The 22,276-nt window shown below is 39.8% G+C and overlaps 1 protein-coding gene across 1 annotated transcript in view; it reads right to left on the bottom strand.

Annotated features, from left to right (window-relative positions):
* Window positions 1-894: 894 nt before the first annotated feature.
* The window catches only part of LOC141955374 (ephrin type-B receptor 5), a 101,871-nt gene continuing 80,489 nt past the window's right edge, over window positions 895-22,276 (bottom strand). Inside the window, exon 18 of the mRNA XM_074895238.1 lies at window positions 895-3,442. Coding sequence (XP_074751339.1) covers window positions 3,406-3,442 — 37 coding nt within the window. The 3' untranslated portion in view covers window positions 895-3,405. The remainder of the gene's footprint in view (window positions 3,443-22,276) is intronic.

Genomic DNA, 22,276 nt, shown 5'->3' with positions numbered 1-22,276 from the left:
TTCACTTCATTGAGCAAGTGGATTATTTCTACCCAGTTATCTAGAGTAGAGAAGATAATATTTGATTCAAGCTTGTCTTTTTTTTGTATTTGAAAATTACCTCAACAAGTACAGTCAACTTTACACTAGTCAGCCTATCTGGAATTAGATCACCATGTCAAAGGGAAGAAAAATTGTGAAAATGGACTATTTAGCATGTAAATGATTATGAGGCCATTTGCTTTCATAACATACATATTTCTCAGAGTAAGAAGCAGCAAGAAATCCAGTCATCAGGACGTCTTTTCTGAACAGTTGCATGTCTAAAGATTGCTCAAAGTAATTTTCCTTGCTCACTGAAGGGTGAAAATTCTTGCTTGCCTTTCTTCTAAAATGATTGTGGGGATAAAAACCCTGAAGAACCCTAGCTCATAAACCATGTGTTTCTACCTTTTCCAATCATGAGCTTCTGTTTTCCTGTGGATAGATTAATTCTTTTGGAGGAAACTTCAGCATGCTAAAAATAGTCTTCCATAATAAAAGAAAGTAATTTCTTAACTCCTGGATGCTTTGCACGTAGTATATCAACACACACACTCTTCCAGAGTCCTGTTAGACAAGTTCATCAGATCTGTATAACTATCCAGGTGTATTTGCCCATATCCAATCAGGTGATGGGCACCTGTTTTAAAACTTATTCCAAATAATATATATTTTACAGAAGTTCTGTTAATGTTTTAATTAAGGGATAATACATTTACTGCATCATCACAAATTTTTAATGTTAGGCTTTAAAAATTCATTTTAGGCATTTTAGCATCATGAACAACCTGCTGAGAATAAAAATGGAGAACATGTTAGGCACAAGTACAAACAATTTTGAGACAAATCTAAAATCAAACAAATCAGACAGACACTGATCTTATGCTTAAAGATAAAGCAACAGAAGTTGTCTAGAGTGGCATGAAAGAACACGAAGAACTAAAGAAAACAATTAGTCAAAACCAGAAGATTCAGATAGGGTGATAGAGATCCTTCAGCACAATTACAGCTCTGTAAGGCTATGAAACAGACACCTCAAGCACAGAAGCCCAAGCATTTAGAAACTAAATGATTTAGACTTCAGAAATGGCAGAAAGTGTGATTTCAGACTATCCAGGGTAGATCACAATGAAAGGACATGCCAGACTTTCATGTATATTTTCTTCTGAGAGAACTGATTTTTTCAAGCTTGACTTTTGACCATTTTTTTTATTTCTTGCAACTCCATGTTGAAATATTTAATTATTCTCTAGTCAGCTTTCAGTTTCTTTCCTTATCGTATATATACTACAGACTTAATCTTCCATAAGGCATCAAATCCACTTTAATCTGAGAGATTTACCAGTTTCATTTCTAAAACTTCTACTTGATTGGTCTATCATGACATTCAGGCCTCTTGCCTTATTCTCTGGCTATTCGGGGACAGAAGAAATTCAACAACCCCCTTTGGAGGTAGCAACCTTTTGCTTAAGTATGGCAAAGCAGACCATCTGCTGTGTGGGGCTAAAGAATATTAGCTAGAGAGGAAAGCCATTTCTTCTCATTATCTTTTTTGTGTCTTCATAGAAAACTGCAGATGTGATCTGTTGTGAAGACTGGGAATTCATTTTCAGGAGGTTTTCAGGAGTTTTGGGCTGTATTAGTTCTGCAGAGATTTTACAATGTTCTTAAAGACTTCTTACAGTCAATTCTGGAGGGATGTAAAAGCAACCTGAACAGCAGAGCCACCCGGCTCTTGTCAGCTCTAACTTTTCGCTCTCACCTTTTAGATGTTTAGTAACCTACAGTGTACCTTGGGCCATCTCTCTCCCTTGGATTTTAGCCAGCAGCCTCAAGATGTTTCATGTGCTTAAGTCTTGTTCTGCACAGTGCATCTGCTGTATAACTGCACCTGGGATAGAAGGATGCTTTTGGTATTTCCCTGACCTGAAACTGTCCAGAACAGATTCTTTATGGTGACCAGCTACTATATGGAGATTCACTCTTAAGACTTCCATTTCCTTTTGTAGACTGATCATACTCCTTTTAGATATATTTCATTTTGAACTGCTGAACTCCAGTTGAGAACCCAGGAGACTGGAATCTCTCCCTTAAATAAATATTACATAGAGAGACAATCCAGATTTCCAGACTAACAACTCCTTTGCAAACATTCAAGTTCAATGCCTTTAGTTCATTCTTGACTTTCTCCAGGGGTAACAACTGACGGCAAGGGATGGTGATTGTGAAGGCTTCATCAGTGTTCCTGAGGAACCTGCTAAACTGAGGAACATTCAGAGATTTTGTAATGAGAAATATCATCTGTCACCTGCCTTGTGTGAACAAACTGTTCCTTGTACAGTTAGCTCAGGCAACTAAGTAGAGGTTGAAGGGCAATCCTGAAATTGTGTGTTGTGGGAGAACTGTTTCTTTTTCAATATCTGCATATTTTTCATGCCTTCTGTAGCTGCAATCTCAGCCCAGAAATCAGAATCCAAATACACATACATAATACCTTTCTTTTCTTGTGCGTTTAGAGGAGTGAAACAGAGGTCCTGGGTTGTAACTGCAGATGTTTATAATACCCACTGAACCATTAAGGAAGTGTTGCAACCATTTTATCTATCTTCTTAATAAATCAGTTATTGCATTGCTGGTAATGATGAATAGCTGACAGCACTACCTAGTGTTACGCAGTGCCAGTTAATGCTGAACAAGTGTTGATCATATATCCAGTCATACTCCAGTTCTTTTCTATATCCTTTCTGCTCTTTTTTCTTTGGTTTTTACATGCCATTTGACAGATGCAGGTCAGCAGAGAGACGTAGCCCTTTTCCTAATATAGTTTTTCAGCCTTGTATAGCTCTGGTGTAATACCTGCTGGCAAGAATCTCTGTTACCCCAGTCTTGCCTTTTCAGCAGGTTTGTCAGTAACTTCAGGATTGACTTCTTGTTTTAAGCACAGTCCTTTCCGTTGAAAGCAGATGGAGTGGTTTCATTCTCTCCTTATGAAAAACATGATCCTTCATGTTGTTAGTACATTTTCTGAGGGCATCACCTTATTTTACTTCAATTAATAAGCTGATGCAGAAGAAACTTCATTTTTAGGTTTTAGTTTTTTTTTTTTTTCATTTTTAATTTTGGCAGATTAAGCTGGGTACATGCAGACAGTGCCCCTATGGCTCTCAGCATCAGAGATGGGCATGCAGCCAACCTTTGTTTTTCTTAAAAATTGCTTATTTCTGTTAACAATGATGTCTTTATTTTCAAACTTTCCAGAGGGATCATTATGTGTTGTATTCAGCTGAAGCTCCCATGCTGGGATGGAGCAAGATGAAAGGTTTGAATATTTAGTTAGGATTCTTTTTCTACCTGAGTTTCCTGGTTAGATCAGAGGGCTGGGAGTCAAAGAGACAGTTTTGTGTTGTGCCAGTGTTTCCATCTGTCAGAAAGAAAGGATTTGGTTAATGAATTTTGTATTATGACAAGAATTAATGATCCAGCCTACCTGAGACTTGCTGATGAACTTAAAATGGGAACAGAAATCCAGAAATACTGCAGGGAATGTGTGCAGTTTCTGCATGGATCTCAGATGTCACCTGCTAGAAAATGCTGAGGCCTGGCAGTGTAAGATGTGAGGGTAATTTGACACCTTGTACAAAGTCTAGTCAAGTACAGTAAATGTGCAATTACTCTGGAATGCTAAATTACAACCTGAGTCAGAATTATATTTCCTTTGTGACATTTTCATCAGCTCTCTAGTAATTGAAATGCTGAATTATAGATATTCTGGTTGTGCAAAATGTCATCTTTAAAAGGAGGATCATTCATGTACATGTCTTGACAGTTCTCAAAAGTGTCTGTTATCTTGAGAACAAAAACCTCTAACTGAGTCTGTTTTGCTAATGCAGCAAAACTTGTTTCCTATAACCACTTTATTTTAAGACTATGAAAGGGCAATTTTTATTGTTCCAGGCTCTGGGAATCTTCCCTGCTCCAGGCCTTGAAGAATAATGATGTGCAAATTATTCAGAAACTTCTTGCTTGTAAAGCCTGTGGTACTGGTAGTACATGACCATCAGAGAGGTATTGACTCTTCTTCTACTAGCCTTGGCTGAAATACTTTTGAGAAGAAAATTTCTGGGGTCTGCATGTTTGGGTAACAGGCACACGGCTGTAGCTGTAGCAGAGAATAAACTTGGCAATGTGGAGTGGAAACAGTTGAATGGTGAGGATTCAGCACTGAGATGGTTAATTTATTATTGCCTCTCTAAGTGCAGTAGGTAAGACAGCCCTTTATGTGGCTGCCTTATATGACAATGTGGATGCTGCTCAGGCTGTGATGAAGGCAGTCTCAGAGCCTGTCAATGAAGTAATGACATCTGAGCTGTAAGCAGGTAAAAATGCTGAGCTGAAAGAACAGTGTCAGGACACCCAAAGGTCCAAAATGGTCCCACAATGGTCCAGATCCATGTTAGAGATTCACTCAGGATCCCCCAAAAACAGTGCAAATTACCTACTCAAGGATGTTCTATTTTATTGTTCCCTGACTCCCTTGCTTGACACCTCTAGATACTCTGCTTTCATTCCAAAAAGTAAACTCTATACCTATGATGATCTAAAAAAGCTATCTAAACTGTGTAATATGCTGACCTGAAAAAACAAAAGTTAATTTTGTCCTTGAATTATATCCCATTCTCAACCCTTTTTCTCCATTTCTCATTCCCATTTGATTTGTCTGGATTGATAATTGAGCAAGATCACTTTGTGATAAACTCTGCAGCTATGTTTCGGTGCTTCAAGAAGCAGTATGGATTCAGAAGATGATGCTTTTTCTGTGCGAAGCTCATTCTCACAGATGTTGATAGACAGAGATGTGCCAGAGGAAGCAATGTAAGCAGTCCTGCTGAAGAGCCTCCTCCCTGACCAAACACACTCAGTGAGAGGAGAATGCATCTGAAGATCTTGTACATTCATGTTGCCCTCAGAAGCAGTATTATTTATTCTGTTGTTTTGCCTAAATTTCAGGATGAACATTTAACTCTGTAAATTCTTCAAGGAGGATGTCACTTTTTCAGAATGTTTTCATAGCAATTCTGTGCACTGTGTGAGAACTGCACCCTCCTGTTTCAGAAAAAGACTGAAAAAAAGTAGGGAATATAGTGATTTATGTGGGAAACCTAGCTATGGTCATTTGCCTGTCACTGAACAAGGTTCTTAATTTCTCTGTGCCTCAGTTTCTCCATCTGTAAAATGTAATGAATTATTTCAGAGCCATAAACAAAGGCTAATGTAAAATTTGGTGAAGTAACATTTCCAAGTGCTTCAGATACTCACATAGAAGCCAATACAGAAGCATGTTAGGAGTGACTTTGCAGAAGACATTCTGAATTTTGTCTTGTGAGAAAGACAACAAGATCTGGAAAAATGACTAACTCTCTGAAAAGTTGCTTTTATTAAGCAAGTACGTGGAGAGATAAGTGACCCTCTTTTGGATGCTTTCATGATTTCTCAATGTGAAATTAAACAATGGCCCAGTAGCAGTTTTCGAGAAGAGTATTGAAAACCCAATGGGTTGCAAAGATCTACAAGGCTAGTTTCAGTCAGAGTAGATTTTAATGTTATTGGGAAAGAAATGGAAGTAGAAGTGTAATATACACATATGTACATGCATATATAAGCACAATGTATATATATATATATGCACACACCACAGGTCTATACATATATACACACCACAGACTGAAAATTAATTGAAGGGTCAGTATAAAAAGTAGTAGTAAATTTGTCTCCTAAACTTAACTGAATACACTCATAGATCGTGGCATTGAGAATTACTAAATACAGTGGCCAGATCGTTGTCTAACACAAATCAACTAATGACATCTATTCACTACTTCCATTTTTATTAGAAGACAATTCAGCCCAATAGCATCTTAAGGGAAAAACCCAACTTCTCTATAGAGAGAAGAAATACAAAAAAGTTACGTAATTTTGAGAAATGAAAACAGAACTGAAATATGGAAATGAAAACAGTTCTGGTTTTGCATTCTTTTCCATCTCTCCTGCAGAGATTTTCTGCTCTTCAGATTAACAGTACAATAAAAAGATTATTCTCTCCTGCAGCAAGGCACTATGCTGATCCTACATCTTCTCTATCTTGCCAAATCCTTGCAGCAGAAATGTTCCAACATTTCAGAGAGGTTTTTTTATGATACACAGATTGATGTTTTGTGTGGAGAGCCTTAGTGACTGTTAGCAAATATATAATTCTTCATTACTTTTTCTAGTTCTAAGTAAGCAGTGCTTTGAAATGTCTGCTAATCATCTAATGCTCTGTATTCCAAGTTCCATACTATCACAAATATTTCTTGATACTCAACCAACACTTTTACTTATCAAATTTCAATCCTTTACTTTTTGTTATATTTACTGAGACCTTTTTGAAAAATTGCTCTCTATGGCTGTCATATATCTCAAAGATGAGTTGAGATGAGATGCTGTGGCATGATGTGACCTGAAGACTATAGGAGGTACTTGGGATATTCTGGCTGTGTTCTATGTGCTCTACCTGATCTGCTTCACCATGTGCTGTATTTACCAAGCTCTAAAACTTCAAGAGAACACCGGAAGAGATCAGAGAGACTATGTATGTGCAGAAGCTGCTGCAGGTATCTGATTCTTCATGCCCCCTTTGTCTACCAAAGTGACTAAGACAGGAGAACTGGTAAAAACTGACATGGAGAAGGCTGAGGTACTAAAAAAAATTTTTCCCTCAGTTTTCAATGGTAGTCTCCCTTCCCACATCTCTCAAGCCCCTGAATCTTAAGGCAGGGATATGGGGAATGAAGTCCCACTCACTGTAAGTGTGAAGATCAGGGTAAAGACCACCTAAAGAACTGGAACATGCCTAAATCCATGGGACTCAATCAGATTAATCCCAGGGTCCTGAGAGAATTGGCTGATGTTGATTGGCCAAATCACTTTCCATTATATTTTGAAAAGTTATGGGAATCAGTGAAGTTCCCAGTGACTGGAAAAAGGGAAACATCACCCCCATTTTTAAAAATGGTAAAAAGAAGGACTCTGAGAAGTACCAGTCAGTACCCCCCAGGAAGTACTGTGCCCAGTAAAATCATGGAACGGATCCTCCTGGAATATATGTTGAAACATATGGAAGACAGGGAAGTGATTAAAGACAGCCAACATAGCTTCACCAAGTGGAAGTTTTGCCTTACCAATCTAGTGGCCTTCTACAATAGAGAGACTGCATCAGCGGACAAGGGAAGAGCTACAGATATCATCTACCTGAAGGCCTTTGATACGGTCCCTAACAACATTTTTGCTGCTAAATTGGAGAGATACATGTTTAATGGATGGTCTGTTAGATGGATAAGGTACTGGCTGGATCTCTGCATGTGAAAAGTTACAGTCCAAGTAGAAAGCAGTAATGAGTGGTGTCCTCAAGGGTGACAAGGGTCTGTACTGGGACTGATACCACTTAATTCTTTCATCACTGTGTCATTGATAGTGGGACTGAATGCACTGTCATCAAATTTGTGTATAACACCAATTTGGGTGGTGCAGTTGATATGCCCGAGGGAAGGGGTGACATCCAGAGGGACCTGGACAGGCTTGAGGAGCAGGCTCATGTGAACATCATAAAGTTCAACAAGGCCAAGTACAAGGTCCTGCAACTTGGGGTCTGGGCAATCACCAGGATCAGTACAGGCTAGGGGACGAATGGCTTGAGCACAGCCCTGTGGAAAAGGACTTGGGGACAGTGGCAGATGAAAAACTGTACGTTGGTTGGCCATATGCACTTGTAGCCCACACAGCCAAGCGTATCCTGGGCTGTATCCAAAGAAGTGTAGCCATCAGATTACGGGATGTGATTCTGCCCTTCTACTCTGCTCTCATGTGACCCCACCTGGAGTACTCCATCCATTTCAGGGGGCCCCCAGCACAAGAAAGAAACAGGCATGCTAGAGCATGTCCAGAGGAAGGCCACAAAAACGTTCAGAGGGCTAGAACACATCTCCCATGAAGAAAGGCTGAGAGAGTTGGGGTTGTTCAGGCTGGAGAAGAGAAGCCTTTCAATGAAAAGAAGGCCTCTTGTGGCCTTTAAATATACAAGCAGGTTTATAAGAAAGATAAGAGACTTTTTACCAAGGCCTGTAGTGACAGGACTAGGGGCAAGGTTTTAAAACTGATACCGGGTAGCTTTAGATTAGATATAAGGAAGAAATTTGTTATGATGAGGGTGGTGAGACACAGGAACAGGTTGTCCAGAGGAGTTGTGGATGCCCCATCATTGGAAGTGTTCAAAGACAGATTGGATAGGCCTTTGAGCAATTTGATCTAGTGAAAGATGTTCCTTCCTATGGCAGGAGGGTTGGACCAGATGATCTTTAACGGTCCCTTCTGACCCAAACCATTCTATGATTCTATGACATGGTGCTTGAAATTGAAGGAACAGAGGTAGTTCTTGAATTCTGGACAACAGTGGTAGAATTTGAGAGAGATTGTTATCAGTAAGGGAGAAGTAAGGTTTTTCAAATGGCACAAGCTGAAGGCAATCACTTTCAATGATCAGCATGGCAGACAGAGTCACTAAACTGGAAGAGCATTTCAGTCTACCAGATCTAGTTTCCTTGTCTGGATATTGGTGGAATGTTTTAGTTTCTTGCTATAGGTAACACTAAGAGGTGACACTTTAGGAAAAGCATGCTATTTCCCCTTTATTGGGGAAAATACTAAAACTAATATTTTTAAAGTTCTGCATTGACTTTAATAAAAATGTTGACTGTGATATTGTTATAATATGGCTATTGATGTTTATGATTTAGGCGATAAATAGAACAACAATTTGATGGAGCAGGAAACAGTCTTATTTTATAGGTGTCTCTAACAGATACTTCAGCATGATGATTTCGAGCATCAAGTCATTCTGCTGTCAGGACAACAGAGTCCTCCCACGGGACCATTTGGATGGTACTTTTCATCCTCATGATGAAAAATATTCAGGAAGTTATTCACTGGTACATTACAAACCTGAAGAAAATGAAATTAGTTCTCCAGCTTATATTCACAGGATTAGGGATCAATCTATACTTTGTTTTGCCTATGCCAACCAGATAATTAAACAAGGCAGAGGAGATCCAAGAATAAATCCTTGATCCCTTGATTCCTTGATTTTGCCAAAAAATTTAAAAGCAGCGTAGAGATTAATTACTGGGATATTAAGGATACATTACTAAAGAACTTAAGAGTAGTTCTTACGGTAAGAAATAGTAAGAGAGAATCTACATTCTTCTTGTTCTTCTTCAGGAGCAGTATGGATTTACTGTGCTCCCTAAAATTTCCCAAAGTCTATGACTGAATACAGCATAGCCAAGGATTGTGTTTGTTTTATGATACGATGTCTGCATGATGTAGCCATTATACTTCTTCCATTCCAACCTGCTTGGATAACTCAGGAGATAAGAACATAATATTGGCCCATCAGTACATAACAGGATGCTGAACTTGGCAGCCTTGAAGACCGTAAGAAGAAGCAGTTACATGCAAATAAACTTAGACACAGACATACACAGGAGATCTGGCTGTCTTGTCCTACTGTCTGGGCTAACATATGATGCTGTAATTTACAGAGATAATCAGATTATGCTGGCCAAGGCCATGTTAAGAATCTTCAGGTTTTTTTCCTTTTCCTCTTTGTTTTCCTCCTCCCTTTTCTCTTAGGTTTTTATATCATCTTTCAGACCCAGATCCCCAATGAGTTGTGAGATGGGGAGTCTAAACAATCTTAGATTGATGGTGCAAGATTGGGGAACTTGTGCAAAGACAAAAGGAGGCGTATGGGGCTGTTCAAAAAGACATACCAGGTGCTGATAACGTTGCTAGGCTACTATCTCCTAGCTCAAAGAGAAGCCTCCTCTGGTCCTTGAAGTTGTGGGTATCAGCAACAGATTACCCCAAATTCCAGCACAAACTAGCCTGGCAGTCTAGTCAGAAGCCAGAGAATAACTGAGGCTGTGCAGAGCGACAGGGTGAAAAGTTCATCAGCGAGGAAAAAGAGGTACTTCATCTGTACGACCCCTGCCCAGGAATCTGTGACCCCTGCCCAGAACATGAAGAACTCATCGCACAGGCGCAAGGGGAGGAGACCTGATTACCATGAGAAGCGAGGGGAGGCGAGGATAGGCTATGTATATGTATAGGCGTTCTATGAATATGCACTACTTTGTAACATACAAGACGGACAGGAGCTGAAAATGGCGCACACGCTTGTGGTGGAGCGATCCCCCATCCAGTGCTGAATTATAAGGGAGAAATGAAGGGATTATAAGGGAGAAATGAAAGGAAGACTATATTATGTTGGTAGGAACTACTAGCCAAAGTGAAAAGGCTTGTTTTTGAAAACCTTTGAAATATAAACTGTGAAAGCAGTTAGGCATACACAAATTTTTGTATATGCCTAACTCCACAAAAGCACTCCTAGGAAGAGACTCACTAAAACAATTAGGAGCAACCATTACCTCTAACAGTGAAGAGATTACTCTGGAGGTAAATAACCAAGAACTTATACAAATCATGAGCTTGTCCCTAACTAGTATCCCCATAGGAGGAGAAATCAGTGAAGAAATTATCAATCAAGTGTATCCCAGAGTGTAGGCCACTGACATGCCTGGAAGGGCAAAGAATGCCTCACCCGTAGAGGTAAAACTTAAGGAAAGACAACAACTGGTAAGAATTAACCAAATTTTTAAATTTTTTCCTTTAAAAAGGAAGATCGGAAAACGATCCAGCCAGTTATAGAAAAATTTTTACAAATAGGATTATTAAAGGAGTGTGAATCTAATTTTAATACTCCCTCCAGAAACCCAACGGGTCATATAGAATAGTTCAAGATCTGAAAGTAATAAATAGATCTTCACCCAGTGGTGACAAACCCATACATTTTGTTAACAAAATTAACTCCTGAGCTAATCTGGTTTACTGTATTAGACCTCAAGGATGCTTTCTTTTGCCTCTCTCTCCTTGAAGCCAGTCAGAAAATATTTGCATTTGAATAGGAAAATCCTATAAGTGGACATAAAACCCAGTTGACCTGGACAGTGCTGCCACAAGGATTTAAAAACAGCCCCACTATATTTGGTAACTAATTGGCCAAAGACCTTGAACTATGGGAAACCCCAAATCCACCTGAAGAGGGAAAGCTGCTGCAGTATGTAGACGACATACTAATCACCACCAAGACAAAACAGGCCTGCGTGACCTAAACGGTAAGCCTTTTAAATTTTCTAGGACTTCAGGGTTACTGGGTATCTAAAAAGAAGGCCCAAGCAGTGCAGAGTGAAGTGATCTATCTAGGCTACAAAATCAGTGCTGGAAAGAGAACCTTAGGACAAGCTCGGAAAGAAGCAATTTGTCAGACTCTGAGGCCACAAACAATGAGGGAATTGCAGACGTTCCTGGAGATGACTGGTTGGTGCAAGCTATGGATCTATATGGACTACTTATTAAACCTTTATATGCACTAACTGTCACTGAACAGAAAAACGTCCAATGGAATAAGGAGGCCATACAAGCCTTTGACTTGCTAAAGAAGGCCCTGATGTCAGCCCCGGCCTTGGGACTTCCAGATGTAAGTAAATCATTCTTTCTCTTTTCACACAAGAAACAGGGAATTACATTAGGAATGCTAACATAAGACTTAGACCCGTATTGTCGGACAATCGCCTATTTCTCCAAGCAACTAGACACAGCCGCTAAAGATTAGCCCGGATACCTACGAGCAGTTGCAGCAGTGATCTTAAACATACAGGAGGCACAAAAATTCACCTTAGGCCAGAAAATGACTGTATTTGTATCTCACACAGTGTCTGCGGTATTAAAAATTAAAGGGGGTTACTGGCTTTTGCCCCAAAGATTCTTAAAATATCAGGCGAATGATGTAGAGATTGTAGTAACTAACATTATCAACCCAGCTTCTTTCCTTAGTAGAAACACAGAAGAACAAGTGCAACATGGCTATCTGGAGACCATCGAAGCAACATACTCAGGCCGCACAAATTTGAAAGACAACCCTATAGAAAATACCAAAAACTGGTTTACAGATGGGAGTAGCTATGTCCTGAGTGGCAAAAGGTATGCTGGGTATGGTGTCACCACCACCCAAGAAATAGTGGAATCAGGACCGCTGACCGTGAATACATCTGCACAAAAAGCAGAGATAATCGCTCTGACCTGTGCTTTAAAATTAGCCCAAGACAAAACTGTGAACATTTATACAGACTCAAAGTATACCTTTGAAATAGTTCATGCTCATGGAGCAATCTGGAAGAAACGAGGACTGCTAAATTCACAAGGGAAACACATAAAACATGGGAAGGAAATTCTGAGGCTACTGGAAGCTGTCCAACTTCCAAGAAAAGTGGCAATCATGCATATTAAGGCACACCAAAAGATGAACTCGGATTTAGAAAAAAGAAATGAACTGGAGGACAGAGAGGCAAAATAAGCAGCCAAAAGAGAGGTAAAAATAGAAAGACCTTTAGTTCTTGATAGGCAAGTCATCCCAAAAAGCCTACTTATACTAAAGAGGATCAAAAGTTAATTACAAACCTGGAAGGATCATATACTGAAGACGGTTAAGCCATCACTCCCCAAGGGAAAGTAGTAATTCCCTCTTATTTAGCTAGACACCTAGTACAAGAAGAACACAGGAAAGGGCACTGGGAAGCGGAGGCCCTATACCGATATTTAGTCAATAGTATTAGAGCTAGAAATTTGTATACCATAGTAAGACAGGTGACTCAACAGTGTGACCTTTGCCTCCAGACTAATCCTAAGAATACCCTCACTCTAGAAGTAGGCCAAATTGAAAAGGGAAATGGACCGGGACAACAATGGCAAATTGATTTTTCAGAACTTCCAAGAAAAGGGGGGTATCAATATTTACTGGTATTAATGGATATCTTTTCAGGTTAGCCAGAAGCATTCCCCACTAAGTCTGCCAAAGCCCGGGAAGTAACAAGAATATTAGTACAAGAAATAATTCCATGTTTTGAGGTCCCAGCGACTATATCCTCAGATAGAGGACCACACTTTATCTCAAAAGTAGTTCAGCAAATCAGTCGCTGTCTGGGTATAGACTGGCAACTTCACACTCCTTATCATCCCCAATCTAGTGGCCAAGTAGAAAAGATGAACCATTTGATTAAACAGCAAATAGTGAAACTCAGGCAGGAGTCCTAGGAGACCTAGCCCCAGGCTCTCCCTCTGGCACTTTTACGTATACGAACAAAACTGAGGGCCAGGGAAGGGTTGAGCCCTTTTAAGATGTTATATAGCAGACCTTACGTGGTACAGAAGGGAACGTCGATGCAAGTTGGGGAGGAAACCATAACTTCATACATAATAGCATTAAGTAAACAACTCAATAGAATTAGGAAACATATATTTAGAACTTGGGGTAAAGGGTTAGATGGACCTGTACATAACATTCAGCCTGGAGACTATGTGCATGTTAAGTCTCTTACAAAAAAAACATTGGAACCACAATAGGAAGGGCTGTTTCAAGTGCTACTCACAATGTTTACAGCCATCAAGATTAAGGAATACTCAGCCTGGATTCATCACACCCGAGTAAAGAGAGCCCACAAATCCCCATAGAAGGTTACACAAACTCAGCCGGGAAGACTATGCTTCTCAGGATAAGTCTAATAATCTCCTTTCCCCAAATACCCAGTCAAAGGTTCACTGAATAGCCATAGTCCCAGGTGTACATTAGGTATACTAAAAGCATAAGTATAACCAATACTAACTCAGCCTTAACTTTAACTACTGTAGTAATGCAGGGAACAGAAGTGTATACAAAAACTGAATAGAGAGACGTCAATGGAGTACCATTATGAGAAACAGTAGGGCAAGAGATTAGAGTAAGGGTGTCGAGTAATAGATAAAATCACCCATTGGTCAGTGCGTCAAATTACAGTGTCTGAGATCAAGATATCAAATGCCAAATATATCGTGTCAAGTACTGGCCATATTTGTGATCTGAAAGATCTAGAATGCTGGTATAATTTTACTTTGACTCAACCTGCTGTTTCTGTGACATGTCTCTGGGCCAAGGATAAACTAAGGCTATCTTTTAAATTTAACATGGTGATTACCCTAGTGACAACCACAACTAAAAGCACAGTAACCATGACAACCACACCAATCGCTATAAATCTTACACCCAACATATACGAGGTCGGCTCGTACGTGATCAGACATGTAGACCAACAGCAAGTGCTAATCAATCCAAAATGGTCTCTAAAAAAAGTAGAATTACAAATACAAGTTAACATTTCTAATATAGAGCCACAGTGTTCCCCCTTCTTGCGAACCTCGAACGAAGGATGGACAATTAAGCTAAGAAAAAAAGGAAATACCTACTGGAAAAGACCACAAAGAGACCTAACCGGAGTATTAAGAACGGGATTAGGAGTGTTGAATTCAACAGATTCAGAAGTAATAATAAACAAATTAGCAGCTACTACAAGGAATATATCAAAATTACAACAGCCATTGAGATCTTCACTATCAGTATTAGGGGTACATCAATGGGCAATGTCTAATGCCAGATTAAGAATAAAAAGAAACAAAAGATCACACACATATTGCTAAAACACTAGGAGCGTTACATGGTGATGTTGCCATAGCTCTAAGTTACATACAAGCCCAGTTATGGATGCAAACAGTAGCAAAATCTGTAATAAAGAAAAGAGAAAGGACACACTTCCCACTAAAATTCGAAAAATAATTTAGAATAGTGCCACAGAGACAGAAAAAAAGTTACAATCATAGCAAAACATAATCAACTTCACCTATAAGCCTGACACGCATACAGTAACGACTTTTGTGTTGACAATACATGATGCAAAATTAATCACCATACAACCCACTGTAAGCCTCAGAGTCAATTACAACGGAATCCTGCTATACCCCTTTGAACATAAGACCTAGGCTATGAATACTGGCAATAAATAGCAAACAGTAGATCTCAAACCCTGTATCATGAAAGAACAACAGAAATTTATATGTGAAAGTAACACCTTAATAACCCAGGATACCTGCTTAGATACTGACCAAAAGATTTGTCACTTTGGAGCACGTCCTAATGTAAATTTGAAAACCATTATTGTCTATACCGGAAAGAGATGTGCATGTTTAAGGACACTGTGTGACACAATAACCATAGATGGACGAGAGAAGAAACTGATACAGTATCTAAATTATTGTATTCGTAATTTCACCATCATCCTAGGGTGTGATTTCACACACATTCCTTCTTAAAAAGCAGCCTTATAGTAGCGGTACTTCCTGTCCCCATAGGGTTAAATGTAAGTCATATAAAAACACCCAAACTTACACCGGATACTGGAAGAAGTCAAAAAGAAAGGGCAAGAAACTTTACTCGCAACCTTTCATGATGGGGAAAGGATAAAAAAAGTCTTAAAGGTGGTTGAGCAGGAAGAGAAACATAATTGGTAGCATACGCTCCTCGGATAGTTGCCTACAACTACTAGAATCTTAAACACAGCCCTTCACCCAGTGGTTGCTTCATTAATATCTGTATCAATTTTGTTAATCCTTCCTGTAGCTATATATGTATGGATCTGGAAACTTATAAAACGCTTGAAAACTATGTATGATGCTTTATATCACAATCCGAGCTTCAAGCAATAAACTAACTAATTTGTAGGATAGTACTAACATATTATGGGGCCAGGGAAATAGATTAAGAAGTAGATAAATAAGTAGTAAAAAAATTTACTAAGTAGGAAGAAAAGTGGGGAATGAGATGGGGAGTCTAAACAATCTTAGATTGACGGTGCAAGATTGGGGAAATTGCACAAAGACAAAAGGAGGCGTATGGGGCTGTTCAAAAAGACATACCAGGTGCTGATAATGTTGCTAGGCTACTATCTCCTAGCTCAAAGAGAAGCCTCCTCTGGTCCTTGAAGTTGTGGGTATCAGCAACAGATTACCCCAAATTCCAGCACAAACTAGCCTGGCAGTCTAGTCAGAAGCCAGAGAACAACTGAGGCTGTGCAGAGTGACAGGGTGAAAAGTTCATCAGCGAGGAAGAAGAGGTCTATATGACCCCTGCCTAGGAATCTGTGACCCCTGCCCAGAACATGAAGAGCTCATCACGCAGGCACAAGGGGAGGAGACCTGATTACCATGAGAAGCGAGGGGAGGCGGGGATAGGCTATGTATATGTATAGGCGTTCTATGAATATGCACTACTTTGTAACATATAAGCCGGACAGGAGCTGCAAACGGCACACATGCTTGTGGTGAAGCGATCCCCCATGCGCCCAGCGCTGAATAAACATACCTACTTTATAACTCCACAGTTATAGTGATTTTTCCGCAAGTCAGTTGGACCACTTCCACAACTAGCTCATTGCACTTTTAGCACCTTTGAGCTCTTCCTCACCATCACTGATGGACCTGCCAACTATGATGTGGACCTACCCTTCATGTATGGCATCACTTATTCAGCCTTTGCTATTGTGGCTCCTTATGCTTGACTTGCTCATTGCCATGATGCATGGCACCTGCTGGAGAGTGGCTCATGAACAGGATGAGCTCTGGAGAACACAGGTGAGAAAGCTGTTCAGTTATGTAACTCCCCGTTGTGAATTATGAAGAATGTGTTGGAAGGGACAGACTGTTTGCCCGGCCTGGAAGAGGGAGAATTGGGATCCCATTGACAAGGGAGGCATGTTCAGTTGAAAAGAGTAGACTTCCTTATGGAGGGAAGAACTGAATTCTTCTGAGCAAAGGTAGGGCTAGATAAGAAGTACGTGAAAATGTTTCATGAATTCAAAGGTGATTAGAAGTATGGATTTTGTCTTTGCTACACTGGTCTCAGGGCAGCTATGGAAATACTCTATTTCCTGTGTTTCTGCATCCCTCAGAGCCTGCAAATATTTATTTATTTTTCTATCTATGTATCTATCTATCTATCTTAGTTACTGCAGGCTGTTTCTACTTCTGCCGTGCTGGAGAGGAAGCTTCCATGATACCTCTGACCTCAGTCTGGAATCTGTGGCCCAAAATATGGTCTAGGGGACAGATGCTATCACAGGTAATCTCTGTTAGAGTAGACAACTAAACACAGTAAATTCACATGTGTAAACATATCAGGAAGGACTTATCTATTCTAAGAATTCAGACTCAGTGAAACAAATGACATAATGGAGGATGGGATTGTTGGCATCTGATGTGGAGTTCTCAAATCTGAGGCTAGACAAGAACCAGGAAAAAGGCAGAATTGGAGTTTTAAAAACCTTGTTACATTAAATTAGGTCCCACTCTCATATCTCATGTAGATAGTTTTTATCTACATTTCATCACAAAGTGAGGAATATATTCACATCATGAATTGAGGAATGCATCTTATAGGGGTCCTAAGTAAATGTTCCAGCATAGTCAAACAGTCCCATAAACTGTTGCTGCTAGAAAATGACTCTTCATGCTTTATCTTGAGTATCATCCAGTTCTTTTCCATTCACTCCTACTCCTGAATTGCACTCCTTTACACAATTCTTCTGTCCTACCTAAGTGTCTTGGGATGATACCCAGGTGCCATGGAAGTTTGTCAATCAAAGATTAAGGACAGATATTATTGCTCTCACACAAAAAGCATAGCAAATTCCTTTCTGAAGGGAAGACATCATCTCACAGCCATAAGGAAAGGGACCATACCTAGGTCTGTGGTACTGAAAGCTGAACTTACAGTTCAGCTTACCAATAGTGCTGCACTCTTGACTGTGGCTGGATAAGAGAAGTCTCAAGAACAGTTCATTAGTTTTATGGTATGTTTGCGTGAAGCTACTCAACCTAAGAAGCGGTACTATTTCCCAGAGAGATCCAAAACAGCATCCTAAATTTGAATAAAACCAGTCTAGCAGTCCTAACAGTAAGTATTACATCTTCACTAAGTTCTGTAGTTAAACAGCTGTTCACATGATGGTAAGCATGCCCCTAAGATGGCATTTAGTGTCTTAACTGGTAGGTTTGATAGACTGATCTTTCAGTTTGCAATAATATTTAATCTGTCAAAAAAATACATTGTGTCTCCATATAAATTACAGGCAACCCAGCTGTTGGACTACTGCTATTTTTACTTCTTTGGGGAAAGCCACATTTGTTTATCACGATCATTATTATCATTATTGTTGTTAGTTTGTTCTTGTTGTGAGTCTGCAGAGATGACAGGTTACAATAACAACAGTTTTGCAACTTATAGTAGAGACAATAGGGTATATTCTAATTACTGTCCTTTTTAACAGAGCAACACTAATAGATCTATTTTTAAATAGCTTATTTCAGATACTGCCTTCTCATTCATATCTGCTAAACTAGCTGACTTCCCTGAATAAAACTGATTTTCTTATTTTTAATCTCCTGTTCACTTGCAGAGTCAATACAGTTCAGAGAGGACTACAGTCTGTTCTCAGCAACAGAATTGTTTATAAATGATCAATCTCTACACCTGTACAAATCCATGGACAGTAGTGGGTTTGTATAAGTTACCAAAATACAATGAGAGAGCAAGTTGCACAGATGTGAATAAAATTCTAGTTCTAGGTACCGGCGTGTATAATTTCTAGTACTGCTGTAAACTAGAAAAAATCGAACTTTACTTAACATGGTCTGAATTTAAGGGATTAGTTTCCAGAAGCAAACAGTATTATCGCTGTTAGCTAAGCACACTTGGGTTTGTATAAGAGACATAAATAACAGACCAAACTGTATCAATTAGCTGAGGCATAGTTTCCAAGATATCAAACCACTGTACTCGTAACTTGCTCTTACAGCAGTTGACTAAAAGACCACATTACTCTGTTAATTCAAGGAACAAAGGTCATGGAAGAAACCAGAAGGTAATCTTGTTATGTTTTAATGAATCTGAAAGTTTCAACTGAGACTATTTCAGGAAAAGAGTTTTCTCAACACCCCAGAAAAGGAAGATAAAATACGTAAGGTACAAGGTATTTTGAGGGCAGTTAAGCCTTCTCTTGTGTGGTTTAGGTAGCAGAACACCAGGGGGAGTAATTCCTCTTTGAACACGTCCATTACAAAACGGCAAGCTATCGAAGACGGTGATTTTTCATTAGTTCGTGCAGCCCTTTCAGTAACACAGAAGTGGAACAGCTCCATACACTTGAATGCCACACAAAATGTAAATTCTGAGAGGTGCCTTTTTTTTCCAGATAGATTTAAGAAGTGAAGCACTAGTCTAGCTTTTTAGTAGGACATGAGGTTCGCCCTTCCATGCTGTCTTTTAATGACATCCACAGATGCAAATTTAGATGTGACCTACAATTCTTAGGATGCTCGATATTCATGAATAGTTGCTAGCATGGAATATATATGAACAGCTCACTGCATTGCCCTCTCTAGCATCAGCTGCTTTCAGGGAAAAGAATCAGGTTTGTCCTGAACACAAATCTATTGCTTAGCTGCACCTGTTAGTATAAGAGCTGTACAGCTGACTGCTGAGAAAGTGTGCCAAAGGCAGGATGGATTCAAGTTGGTTACTTTCACTTAGACTAGCCCCCAGGTAGATTTGCTGGCTGGAAACCCTGACCAAAGAAGGTCCAGTGGTAGGTACAGCTCTACCTTTGTTTGCTTATTAAAAGTAAGTTCCTTGGTGTTGCTCATAATTTCCTACAACACCCAGAGGTTTCATTCAGCTTAATAACATGTGGATTGCTGGGGCTAAGGAACCTACAGCAGCTTCTTTATTTCTAGATAGTCCCATGCTGAATACATTTGTACTAAACAGCCTCTTTAAGCTCTCCCTCTGTAGCATTAAGCAGCTTGTTCTCCCTCAGATAGCCCTAATACAGTGTTGTCAAAGTATGCACTAAGATTACATCCTTGAATCTTAAAAAACAATCAAAACAAAAAACAGGAACTGCAAGCCATATAATCTGCACATGCACTGAAGATACTTGGGTGCCAAACAGAAATCACTGCATAAATCATACCGTCAGTGAGGCTTTCCTCAACACTCTTTCAGGCACAGATGCAAAAATCTTAGCTTAACTGCCTGTCTTTGAATACTCTGGGTGAGCAGGGCCTGCTTTTGACAGAAACATGCCATGGCGTAGTGAGACAGGGGGTGCACAGACATGTAGCTCCTGGCTGACAATTCCTCTTCACCTTTGAAGCAGCATAAGTTAGAACTTGCCTGCCTGACGTGGTCTTTGGCAGCGCAATACATTAACTGACATACTGGTGCAGACCCAATTGTCTGTCTGGGAGACTGTCCAGCAACACACACCAGAAAGGCAAGGAACCTCATCAGGAATAGTGACAGAACAGCTCGCCTTAAGGTGAAGTTTCTTCCTGTTTCCATATAGTGAAAAGTTGGTGTTCAAGCAGAAGAGCTATTAGTCTTTGCAATATATTCTTACAACTGTAGGTAGAACTCTTCTGAATTTTCATACAAATGCTTAATGCCATCATGAAGGTCTATGCACTGATACCCATGTATTTAATTTACTCAGTCTTTTTATGCACTGCATACTATAGATACCATATGGAGTAAATGTGGGCCATAACTCCCATTGCTTCTCTGGCAAAGAATATGGCTCTGTAAGATTTTTTACATTGTTTCTCACTCTTCTGGTGAAGGACAGATATCAGGTGCCTAGGTGAGTCCCATTCCTTTACCTCCTGATTCTCATCCCTAGCTGTTGAGGGCACTTATACACTGCAGGACATCCTAGATGATGTCTGTGGAAACAGAATGTAGGATTTCTGCTTTCACATGATTGAGAAAAGTGAGATCAGGATGTTTCTAATGCTTTAGCCATGACTGCCTTTCATTCATGCTTGCGGATTTGAGGATGGCCATGATCACAATTAACACAAGATACATTGTGACACGAGAGCCTTTGCATCCCGAATTATGGAAGAGTTTAAGTACTGTGAAAATAGGGAACATCCTGGGAATAAAGAGAATGGAAAGACTTCTAACAGAAAACTATTATCCTTTTGCACTCTGTCTATGACCCCAAGCCTGCTCCCGTGCAGTTCTACATCTTGACTCCTGACCCCTTGGAACTACCATAGGGACATTTCAACCTAGACTTAGAACAGGAGGAAGAAGAGATCTATGATGTCCAATCACTACTTGCCTGCCTTGGTACAGCGAGTAAATCAACAACTTTGCCATAGTCTTCATATGCAAAGGTAAATGTCCTACTGCTTGAACTATGACCAAGCAGTTCATTTCACTGACTAAGGAGCTATTAAACCTCATTGTCATTGGTATGAGATTCAGACAAGGCTCCCATTTTGTCTCCCATTGCACGGGGAGAGAGAAAACATATTTTCTGCATATAAGTTTCCATGAGGCTGAAAAGAGGCAGTAGGATTTGAACTAGATCACAAATTTCTCCACTAATCTTGACCACCCAAGGCATGGAAAACATAACCTGCTGTGTTTCCCCAAATGGCCCACAGAACTTCGAGAACACACTCATATACAAGTACACATACATGCACTGTTGTCCTTTGCTGAATACATAGGGAATGTGCTAGAGATCACACAGATTCCCCTCAACATCTTGTGCTCAATACGCTTTCTGAAGAGGCCAGTATTTGTTCAGTCTGAGATACTGTAGGTGGAGCTAACAGCCAGTCAGCATACATGTAACTGGATTTACGAGTATTATAAGTTTATAGAACCCCCTTAAAAAGCAATAGACTCAAATTTTCTAGGGTTGGACTCACTCTAGTCTGATGAGGCTTTTTGTTTAATCCTCACAGCCTCTTTGTACTGCCGTGAATGTTTTATTCTTGTTTTCTTGTATTTTGTATTGACTTTATATCTTGAAAGAATGTGCTGCTATTCTCCCTCTTCAACTAAAAAAAAACCCCAATAATGTTGCTCTAATGGTGTAATACAGAGTCTGAACTCTGTTGGCTGTTCTAGTGCAACTGTTCTGGAGCACCTCCTAGGATATTATGGGACTCTTCAATAACTATTAAATATGGCTTCTCAGTCTTCAGTTGCTGGGTTGACTGGGGGAATCCTTAAATCCATACAGGAGTAGTATCTGTAGAAGTTGTGATATTCTAACCTTGACAGCTGAAGAAATACAGTAAGTTCATGACTAGTTCACAGTGAGCCAGCAGATGGGCACAGATCGGAACAGCTATGGTTATTTCCTCTCTAGACCCAGAGAAGGTG

The sequence above is a fragment of the Athene noctua genome, chromosome 1 (genome assembly GCF_965140245.1).
Source record: "Athene noctua chromosome 1, bAthNoc1.hap1.1, whole genome shotgun sequence".
NCBI lineage: Eukaryota > Metazoa > Chordata > Aves > Strigiformes > Strigidae > Athene > Athene noctua.
This window is presented reverse-complemented; position numbering and strand designations above follow the sequence as displayed.